This window comes from Triturus cristatus, chromosome 7, assembly GCF_964204655.1.
Source record: "Triturus cristatus chromosome 7, aTriCri1.1, whole genome shotgun sequence".
NCBI lineage: Eukaryota > Metazoa > Chordata > Amphibia > Caudata > Salamandridae > Triturus > Triturus cristatus.
The window spans coordinates 91,045,326-91,057,124 of record NC_140590.1 but is presented as its reverse complement, the minus strand read 5'-3'; the positions used below and the strand labels follow the sequence as shown (position 1 = coordinate 91,057,124).

Sequence of the window (11,799 nt, the reverse complement as noted above, 5' to 3'; positions counted from 1 at the left end):
GATTTGCTGTCGCTTGAGTAGATTTTCTACTCGAGCGGCCAAAAAAAATCAACTCAAATGGCTGTGCACTCTAGCGAATGCATGGTGTTGTTTGGGCTGATTTTTCCGCGCTGCTCACGCTACTGGCACTAAATTGCAGCACAAGCTACCTATGTTATGCCCATTGTTGGAATCCCATGGAAGTTTTAATGTAACTTTGCGAAATTCTGCTGAGTGAAACTCCGCGAGTCTCGTCTACCCCTAGTTAATACACAGATATGGTTCTATTTAAGAAATAGCTCCTGCAAGATCAAAACCCACAGGCCTAGAATGTGTTACCACCTGGTCCAATGAGACTGAAACGCACGGTGGTAGAATCGACAACAAGCAGTCCCATGAGATGCAGGCGCACGGTGCCACTCACTGGTGCATGGAAGGTGTCCCTGAGGCTGCGGGTGCACATGCACCTCTGTAAATGTATTAGGTGGAGAACCTTGTCGGTGGCTCCAGGATACCAGGAGTGAACACTCATAGTCACAATGATCTTTGTTCTATGTAACTACATTGATGCCCTTTCAGGCTGACGATTAGTGCTGCCGCATTAAAAGGGTTGAGTCGTACTCTGGTGTAGGAAGTATTTATTAGACACTCGATGGCATGTGCTGATGGCAGCTTGTTCTTATCAGTCAAGAAATGATTCTAAATGGATGCTAAAAGTTAAATAACTTTTCTTCCTTGTTGCATTGATGAGATATTTGTAGTTGTGTGCTCATAGCTTAACTTTGCGTCCTTCGCCTTTACATATTATACAATTTAAAGAGAATGTAGTAGCAACAATATTTCCTCTGGCACTCTCTTGGCTTTGTTCCATCGTTTGTTGCCGTTCTGAAGCCTCCAAACTGGCGCATCTAGTTTCCATCGCCTGCCAGCGGTGTCGCGGCGTGCCAATGCGGGTATTTTCCATATGCAGCGCACAACCACTGCATAAAAACAGCTTCGCGGATACACACCGGACGTTGGGCACAGCAGCTTGAGGAGCATGGCACCCCCTCCGACTCCCCCCGTGTGGACGGTCCTTGCCATCGCGGGTACCTTCATCAGGTTCATGCCTGCAGGTGAGGCGCCGCTATCTAGGATAGGATGCGCTCTCCTCACGGGAGGTGAGGGGTCCCAAGCACTGCTAAGAAAGAAGGACTTCTAAAGATACCAGCCCTAGGAATATCCTGCCCAATATCATCTCTAAGCTAGAAAGACGTCATCTGACCATCACCCTGACATCCAATCACAGCCTGCGTCTAAGCCCTGATACCTGGGGCAGCCCTTACGTTTCCTGTGGTATGAGAGTGCCCTGATGTTGGGAATCTGTTGAGCATAGCAGCAGGATAGACACATCAGAACTCAGTCACAAAATCAGCAGGGCTCAGCTGCTACTTGTGCGGCTGGTGCAGTGCACCGGGTCTCAGAGGGGCGAGGGGCCCATCACGCCCAGCAGCAGCTGGAGCTATGTTTTAAAGCCAGCATTCTCCGACTTGCTCTATGCGGCAGTGTCTGCCTGTGACCTGGCTCTGTTTCCTTTTGGGAAGGGTGGGGAAGTACAGAGAGTAAAGCAGCAGAGCCGGGCCCCAGACAGGCAGTGGAGGGGCGTCTGTACTCCTCACAGCGGTGGGCTCCCCATCGGCCTGGCCAAGTTACTCAACAAAAGGATGACTGTGGCATTAGCATGTGGCAGTGTCTGCCTGTGACCTGGCTCTGTTTGCTTTTGGGAAGGGTGGGGAAGAACAGAGAGAAAAGCAGCCGAGCCGGGCCCCAGAGAGCCATGACAAATCCTGGCGCACACCTCGGGGCCTTTTGTCTTTGCCAATGGGTTTTAGCCACGCTGTACAGCATCCCGGATTCTTTGCAGCGTGGCTACAGAAATATGTACAAAAAGAGCCTAGGATGCAGCCACCCTGGTAATTGTGTAGATCTCATACCACACATGCACACGCCTACAAAATGATGCAGATTTGTTTTTTCTATTTATATACTTATCCGAGTTGTATTGGTAAATAAAAAAATAAAAATAAAGAGCAAAATATTTTTTTTAGAGAGGGTGGGAGACGTGAAAGCAACACAGAGGATGAAAGCAAGACAAAAGGGGGGAAAGAAACAGCATCAGAGCTTGGGTGGGGAACAGATCAACGATGGGTTGCGGTTTGGAGGAGCCGCAAGGAGGGCATGGGCGGGGGACGGAGAAAAGCAAATGTGCAGGAGAGAACAATGCAAAGGGCAGGCAGAAGAAAAGCAGATGTGCAAGAGAGAACAATGCAAAGGGCAGGCAGAAGAAAAGCAAATGTGCAAGAGAGAACAATGCAAAGAGCAGGCAGAAGAAAAGCAAATGTGCAAGAGAGAACAATGCAAAGGGCAGGCAGAAGAAAAGCAGATGTGTGTGAGAGAGAGAGAGAGAGCACCCTGGGGCTGGGGGAGCACGCAGGCAGGACAGAAACATGGTGAGGAAGAGCAAACAATGGTGAGCACATCACAGAGGCGGCGGGGTGGGGGGAACACACAGATGGCAGTGACAAAATGGGCCCAAAGGGAAGAAGAAAAGAGCCCTAGGGACAGAGCTTGAAAACACATGCACTCTCGTGGACTGCTTGGGACAAGAGTAAAAGCGAGTTATCTAAAAGTGATCAGTGGAAGGACACAAGTACATTGGCTTAAAAGCCAGGGGAGAGACAGAAGCACGATGGGCAAGGCAAGCAACTGAATAAGAAGCAGGCAAATGAGAGAGACAGTAGATCCAACCAATGGTAAGCAAGGGATGGGCTGCAAGCCCCGCTATGCTCTTGGGAACACCATATAATGTATTTTGCAACCAGAGAGTTTGCCCTGTCTGGTAGGCTCAATCTAAAAACATAAGGTTGGCTGTGCAGTGTGTCCACCTGCACAAGGGGGTGCCAGGAGCAGAGCTTTGAATATTAATAGTCCTGTCGGTATTTTCCACTGGAAGAAATTTAAAGATGACATTGAAATGGGTCTTTACCCAGAAATAATACTTATGTCCTTAACACTTCAAATGAAACCACCAACGATTTCCTGAAGTGTAAAAGTCCTTAAGAAGGTACCTCTTTACAGTAATATACAATCCCTGTTTACATTTCAAATGTTTCACTTCATCTTGAATTTCCTAAGATTTTATTATTTTTCCAAAAGTTTAACTTCCGATCCACAAATGGCTCTTGTATTGCAAATATTGAGTCCCGTCTGGATGAGTGTGGTTTAAAGCTAGGTGTACCTGATGGGGCATAATTGAGGCTCTGAAGTTCAGGCTGAAAGTAGCGAAAGTTTCTCACAGTGCCTGCCAATGGGTCATGAGGTGTTTAGAACATGCTCATCCAATCCTTGGCCTCTCTGCAGAGCACGCTGAACAATGTGGCAAGTGTAATCAGCCTCAGCATTCGATAGAAAAGTGAGTCAAGAAGGAATGCACAGCTGTTGAAATACTGAATGTGCAGCATGTGTGGGTCAGAGGTGTGGCTGTTAAGGGTCTAGGAAGTGGGTCCAGGAGCTGTGAGGGGCCCCTTTGCTAGCTGGAGCCTGGCACTGTTCACCCGTCCTGGCCTCAGTGTTACGATGAGCGAGACACAGATGTGCAGCAGCAGTCTCGGGGGCTGCGCGTGGGGGCCGGATGCTGGTGGCCTTAGTGTTACATGAGCGAGACACAGATGTGCAGCAGCAGTCTCGGAGGCTGCACGTGGGGGCCGGATGCTGCTCGCAGGGAGCCTAGCTGCTTTGTAAGCGGGTGACTGCAGCATCAGTCCTCAACTTAGAACGCAGCTGAGCCATGGACAAGTATGTGCTCTGAGGCCCCCACGTGGAAAACTGCCAGGTCAGATGTAGACAAGCCTGGAGGAGGGAGGCTGCCACTCCTGCAGCAAATTCTAACTAGAATTAACATATATCAGAGACAGAGGGCCCGATTCACAGAACTAACTTAAGACAAAATCCTAAACTTACTACTTTTGGTATTCACAGAAGTTAGGATTTTGTCTTAAGTTTGTCTTAAGACAAACTTAAGACAAACTTAAGACAAACTTAAGACAGACTTAAGACAGACTTAAGACAGACTTAAGACAAACTTAAGACAGACTTAAGACAGACTTAAGACAGACTTAAGTTAGGATTTTGTCTTAAGTTTGTCTTAAGTTTGTCTTAAGTCTGTCTTAAGTCTGTCTTAAGTCTGTCTTAAGTTTGTCTTAAGTTCGTCTTAAGTTTCTCTTAAGTTTGTCTTAAGTCTGTCTTAAGTTTGTCTTAAGTCAAACTTAGGACAAAATCCTAACTTCTGTGAATACCATAAGTAGTAAGTTTAGGATATTGTCTTAAGTTAGTTCTGTGAATCGGGCCCGATGAGTTTAGTAAACAACTTCTACAAAGTTTTTAAAAAGGTATGCTAACAATATACTGTGGCAAAGAGAAGCAGTCCATCCATTTGAGCCTCATTTAATTTCTTGAAGATTTTTGGCCTACAAAGTGGCATTGGGGGATGGAAGAAGCCCGGGGCTTATTTACAAGCCCATCGCACCGCCAGTGCGTCACTCAACAGTGCGTCACTTTTATCGATGCCCGGGAGCACACTGGGCTTCCCTATTTTTGGAATGCCATGTAAAGTCACCCTGTGTAAATATGATTCCCTTTCACGCATAACGCTGCGTGAAAGGGGCGTTCCATGGGTGTTGCTATAGGCGTTCCCACCAACATCCATGGAACTTGACGCATTCCCATATTTACAACATTTTGTAAACCTGGAAATGAGCCAGAATCCTACGCACCCCCGGGGAGGCCTAAGGAGGCACAACGAGGAGAAATACTTTAATTTCTCCTCTTTTTTTCCTCTTTGCAGCACACATAGAAAGAGGAAAATGCCTTTAATGATTGCTTCCCAATAGATTGGGGGCCCATTCACCTTGATACACCAGTGCCCGCGACGACCTTGCTATGCCACTTAGAATTGGTACACATGTATTTATATTTTTCCAGTTTTATTTAGCGCATGGGCACCAGGAGTTATAGATGCCCCTTATATATTAATAATAACAGCTACACAAAGGTAGTTTACTGAACAAATAAGAGAAGGAACTTTAAAAAGAGTAGATGGAGAGTGGAAAGAATGGCTGGGAGAATGTGTAGAGGAGGGTATGAGAGGAGTGGAGGGTGGCAAACAAGAGAAGTGGGGAGGAACAGAAAGGGTGGGAAAGCATGGAAAGGCGAAGAGAGGAGCGCAAGGGCGAGGGATGTAGGGAGGGTGGAAGGGACTGAGGAGGATACAGGTGGAGGGAACTCTTGCATGTACATGTACACATGTCACCTAAAAACATGTATCTGTTCCAACTTCACACACAGTCACGGGCGTAGCTACCAGTTGTTCAGCCGGTGCAGTGGCACTGGGGTCCAGAGGCGAAGGAGGAAAGAGCCAGTCGATTTTGCACCATCTGGACTTATTTCTGAAGCCTCCTGTTCATATTTTTGAAACACTTTTGGCATGCCTGGGCCTGGCTCTGTGTTTACTTGACTGAGAGACTGGAAGGGAGTGGTGTACAGAGGGAGCAGGGTTTAAGGGCAAAACTAAGAAGGAAATGAGAAGGGTTGAAAGAGAAAGAGTGGGTGAAAGAACCGGGAGGGGAAAAAGGTGAGCGGATTGGAGACGGAAAGATGGGTGAGCAAGCAAGAGAAATGAAATAATGATGAGCAAAATGGACAAGGAAGAGGAAGGGACCATACATTAGGATGTCAAGAAAGGAGATGAGGATGAGTAAGAGACTGAAGATCATAAGAGAGAGACAGAGGAAGGGAATAGGGAGGAGAGCGTGAAATAGATAAAGGAGATGGAAGGAGAGAGGGATAAAGATACAAATGCATGAAGGAAAGACAGGTAAAATGAGTATCCTGGAGACCCATAAGAAGGGGTGTAGCTACTATTAGTGCAGCAGGTGCAGCGACACTTGGGCCCAAAGGTGTGATGGGCCCACTGAACCTCATTTATATCAAGCAGGGGCTCCCAATGTCCTTTCTTACACTAGGGCCCATGACACTCAGGTTAAACCACCGCACACAATGTAGGCAACCTGAGACAAGAGTTTGCTCACCAGTCTTACATGAGCTCTTTCAGCTGACTACAGCTTCGCCCATCAATACCACTTACACAAATCAGGTAAATCCTCCTGTTCAGTCTCTGCTCTTCCCTTTTCTATCCATCCACATTTGACAGCCTCTCAGCACACTGAAGAATCTAGTCCCACCCACTTCACCACATTTCAGCTCAGCTACTACCCTTGACTACAGACATAACTGTCTGGATGTTGTTTCAAACCCCATTTCATTTACCTCCACCTCTAACATTGGCAATGCCCATCTTGGTGATTTCTACCTCAGAGAATTCTCCAACACAAAAAACAAAGAAGAAAAAACACAAACATGTAATCTCCTCTAATGCTTGAGTGATCTAATCACTTACGAATTGCACCAATATAGGTTCACAGCAAGTAGACTACCAAACAAGCAATCCACCACAGTGTGGTGAGGTATCCATTTTGAAAATCTACCTCGCCACTCTAAAAATGGGTAAGCAGCACTATATGGTTTCTAATATTGCTTCTAGCAGTATGTCTCAGTGCCCACCCACAACTTTGGTAGAAATGTAGCTTCCGCACCTAAACTCCTCCAACCGAAGGAGAGCCACAAAAAACATCAAACTTCAGTTGGAGAGTCTACAAACACATCCCTCTTGGATACCCACAGCATGCCTTTTGCTCTCTCCACCACAACTGAACAGTCAACATGTTTCCCACATTGATACGTAACACTTGGTGACACCCACTCTGTCCTCCATGCCAGAAAATGAAAACCAAATCCCCATGTTTAGACTTCAACACCAGCACCTGCACCAGCAACAAACCTGAAAAAACGTTTCCCTGAGACGACTAACCTTTGAAGACTCTTGTGCCGCTCGCAAACTTTCCATTCACAATGCAGAGTCCACTGAGCGTTTCCATCCAATTACTGTTAAAGACAATGAAGGCAAAGCTTTGAAAAAGACAGCAAAATGCTGAAATGGATACATCCAAAACAACCCCTCTCTCTGTGAAATAAAGATATGCCCTGGGCTCCATTCTCACTCTCATAACATTCAGTCTGCATGTCGAGGGTAAACATTGCCCAACACAAGCAAGAATCCTAGAATCAGAAACATTTACCCTAGGGTTCCATCAGAAACTGCTGTCTGGCACATAAGACATTGTATGGTGAGCTTTAAACTCTGGATGTTCAAAGTCTTTCCCAAGTTAAACCCAACCAATGCATGGCTCATTCCCATTAACAAATACAAGCGGTAACTACATATGGCTCATCGCCAAGGAGATCAATGATTTCTCCCTCACTTGCCACCGCTGATGGGTCCCTCGAAATCTGCATTAATGTTGGTCTATCCTTCATTGGGCATCTTGAGAAGAAGCTCAGGTGGCATGACATCAGACGATTCTTCTTCGTAGATCTACTCCTCGGCTTACGTATTTCATTCCACAGCACAATTCTTTCAAACTGTGATGGGGCAAAGCCCTGCTGAATGGCCGCCCAGACTTCAGAGTCATCTATTGTGCGGCTGTTGGACGAGTCAAAAATAGAAGAAAAACACATTTGGTTGGACAGCTTGAAACCATCTCATCTTTTGGGGATTACTCTGGACATCATTCCAGTCCATTATTTTTCTTTTGCTCACAGTACCACTAGAGATCATTTATATGCAAATCAACCTTGCTCTTTCTCCAATAGGAGCAGTCCAGCCAAACTGCTAGAATGCATCCCCTCTGAACAAGAACACAAGCAACCTCAGACTGGTTTCAATCTAGTTTGGCCTCATCAGTTAACAGGAACTTGGATCCTATTGGATCCCATTGCAGAGTAATCAGTGGGATCCTCATGTAGACAGTCCAGAGAGGCCCCAACCATATGCCAATCAGACTTTATCTACTCCCCAGTTAACAAGACCATGAAAATGCAACCGCATCACCTGACATTCAAGGAGATTCACTGGCTCTCCATCCAACCAAGCGTCAAATTTGAAGACACTCAACATGATGTAAAAGGGCCACTCACAGCACTAATCTGCATTATTTGCATACGAATCTCTAGTTATCTGCATTCATCCACAACACTCACAGCACAAACATGAAAGCTTTGTAGCTACCAAGAAAGAATACAGAAGTCCAGGTGACACACCTTGTAACTGTTTGCCCGAACCTACTGGAATAACCAACCTCGACTATAGATGAGGATGACCTTTACTCTCTTTGGGCCTTATTTAAGGGGAAGTGACGTATCGCTGTGTGAAAACAGCGATGCATCACTTCTCAGTGCACCCTCCTTGCGACATGATGGATGTGTCATATTTACTGCATGACGCATCTTGTCACACGGAATACTGACGTATGCTGGTGCAAAACTGACACATGTCTGGGGTGTGTCTGAAAACAGACGCAACTCCAGCAATGTGTCCTTTCACATGGGCTAGGCACCATGTGTAAGGGCCTGCGTCAGTCTTATGTCTGCTGGTGTAAGATATTGATGCAGAAGCGTCCTAGGAGTGGCACAGTGAAATCTGATTGATTTCATTGCGCCACCTCTACGAGGCTCGGATGTGGGGGAATGCCCATGCTGCATACATTATACCTGACACAGGTATAATGTAGAGCAGGGGTTTAGAAATTGACGCATCTGCCTAGATGCGTCACTTTGTAAATAGGGTGCAACATGGCGCATTTTTACGCCTCCGATGGTATCACAAAAAGTTATGCAACAGTAGCGCAAAAGTGTCACAAGGGCTCATAAATGAGCCGCTCTATTTTACAAAATAACTTAAGATGGGCCAGTTCTCTACCGTTCTGCCAATGTCCGGGCCTGAAATACCTCAAACCCAGCTTTCTTGTACCCTTAACATTTGCACTCTACCCTGGTGGGGAACAACCTTTACAACGCAACTTTTACAACGCACTACACTTACAACGCATTTTTTACAACGCAAAATCCATTACAACGCATTCCATTACATCGCAGGACACTACAACGCATTTTTAAAAACTACCTTTACAACGCATTCCATTACAACGCATACTACCTTTACAACGCATACCATTACAACGCATAATATTACACTACACTATCCAACACTTACCCTACTGTTGCACCCCCTGGAGTTAGAATAGTAATTTTTACCCCTATACTATCCAACACTTACCCTACTGTTGCACCCCCTGGAGTTAGAATAGTAATTTTTACCCCTATACTATCCAACACTTTCCCTACTGTTGCACCCCCTGGAGTTAGAATAGTAATTTTTACCCCTATACTATCCAACACTTTCCCTACTGTTGCACCCCCTGGAGTTAGAATAGTAATTTTTACCCCTATACTATCCAACACTTTCCCTACTGTTGCACCCCCTGGAGTTAGAATAGTAATTTTTACCCCTATACTATCCAACACTTACCCTACTGTTGCACCCCCTGGAGTTAGAATAGTAATTTTTACCCCTATACTATCCAACACTTACCCTACTGTTGCACCCCCTGGAGTTAGAATAGTAATTTTTACCCCTATACTATCCAACACTTACCCTACTGTTGCACCCCCTGGAGTTAGAATAGTAATTTTTACCCCTATACTATCCAACACTTTCCCTACTGTTACACCCCCTGGAGTTAGAATAGTAATTTTTACCCCTATACTATCCAACACTTTCCCTACTGTTGCACGCCCTGGAGTTAGAATAGTAATTTTTACCCCTATACTATCCAACACTTTCCCTACTGTTGCACCCCCTGGAGTTCGAAAAGTAATGTTTACCCCTATACTATCTAATACTTACCTTAAATGCAATTTAATATAATGCGTTGTAATGGTATGCGTTGTAAAGGTAGTATGCGTTGTAATGGAATGCGTTGTAAAGGTAGTTTTTAAAAATGCGTTGTAGTGTCCTGCGATGTAATGGAATGCGTTGTAATGGATTTTGCGTTGTAAAAAATGCGTTGTAAGTGCATGCGTTGTAAAAGTGTGCGTTGTAACGACATACATCCTACCCTGGTCTCTGTCTTTATTACCTGTTATGTTGCATTGTAGTGTTTCATTCCTGCCTGGGTAATGTGACCCTTGTCACCTATTCCACAAGACTGTGCATTAGAAATGTACTAATTGATAGCACCAGTGCACTCCAGTACCCTACAGACAGGAATATCGTAAAGTGATGGTTTTGGCAGTAACTGTCCTAAGTATGTATGTACTGCTTCAAGTGGGAAGAAAGCATTGCGGGTATGTTTACAATGAGATGGCACAGCGCGGTGCTGCAAGCAATTCTGCTGTGCCAAACTGTGTCATTTCAAAAATGCAGGGATGCGCTATATTTACAATATGCGCACCCCTGTGCTTTCCCCTGCGCTGGCGCACAAACATCAACCATGCGCCAAATCAGGCATTCTTACAGCATGGTGCATGGATCCTGTTTTGCAGGGATAGTTGCGTTTGTGCAGGAAGGGACACCTTCCTGCCAAAAAACAATCATTCATAGGGTATTGGTACTTCTTTGTGCGCTGCAGAATACAGCACACATAGAAAGAGAAAAAAGCAAGGAGAAATAAAAGTATTTCTCCTCGTTGGCACCTTTAATGACCCCTCCTCCCCTTCATTGGAAAGTTGTTCGTTTTTGGCACAGTCTCAGGGTTAGGAATACTTGTAAATCTGGGGCAGTGTCAAAAAGCCACGGGAGTTGCGTGGAAACACTCAAAGCAACACCCATGACATTCCCCTTTAACGCAGAGTACTGCGCTAAAGAGGGCAATATTTACAAGGCTGTGAAAAGCCACGCAAAGTGGTTTTGCATGGCCTTGTAAATATGGGCCAGCATACGGCGCCGCCTGAGCGTCCAAGAAAGCGCTGCTCCAGGGGCGCTAGGGGCTTTAAAATATGCCCCCTGGCCTCAAAAAGGAGCGCTGTCCTACAGAGGGGTGGCCAAATAGGAAATGTGTCATATTTAGCAAAGGGCGGGTCCTCAGGACATGAAAAATAGAACTCTGCAGACATTGTACCTAAGTTCCAAATGTTCCTCAAACAAGTATCTTTTCACCAGTGTTACCAGATGGAAGCGGGCTGCGATGCAACCAGTGTCTGGGGAGGAATCATTACGCCTGCTTGGATCCCACATCCGTTCCCTGCCAGAACTCCACTTGTGCAACCATCTCCGAGCTAGCCTCCTTTCGTAAGTATCACCCTATGTTCTTCAGATCACCACTACTGGTCTGCTGGTATTCACCAATCCTTCTGCATGACGACCATAGGATAGCACGCGCCTTATCAGAGGGAAGTCCACGCGTGTCCCCGGCCCTGGCTGTGCATGGAAGGCTGTCTGTGTATAATGGTCCTTCTCACTGCTTCCACCAGGGCCTGCTGGAAGGGTCAGAGGAGACCTGGAGCCTGAGCTGGAAACATCAATAGCTCCTGGGGGGGGTCAGTGGTACCCAAGTACCTGGACCCTATATGTATCATGTATCTGCAAGGAAGGAGAATCTATGTTGTACCTGAATGGATGAATTCAATCCAGGTCTACCCTCTGCCAGTGATCTCAATGCGAGGAATTAAGTTCTAGATCACAGTGGAAACCTTTATGGGACCAGTTCACACATTTCGAACAAATAACTTTGTTATTGAAAACAACAAAGGCACATTCAGGGTAGTATTTGGTGTGACCCTGAGTCCTAGGAAAGTTTGCCCATTTCAGTTCAATTTCAGTTAAAACAT

General features: G+C 45.8%; 1 protein-coding gene across 3 annotated transcripts in view; it reads left to right on the top strand.

Annotated features, from left to right (window-relative positions):
- The first annotated feature begins 959 nt into the window (after positions 1-959).
- Positions 960-11,799, top strand: part of LOC146808895 (uncharacterized) — a 403,463-nt gene continuing 392,623 nt past the window's right edge. For 2 of the 3 annotated variants that reach the window (XM_085614249.1, XM_085614251.1), the window contains exons 1-2: positions 960-1,094; positions 11,132-11,260. In XM_085614249.1, coding sequence (XP_085470375.1) covers positions 1,019-1,094; positions 11,132-11,260 — 205 coding nt within the window. In that variant the 5' untranslated portion in view covers positions 960-1,018. The remainder of the gene's footprint in view (positions 1,095-11,131; positions 11,261-11,799) is intronic. The other variant, XM_085614250.1, reaches the window with a different exon arrangement.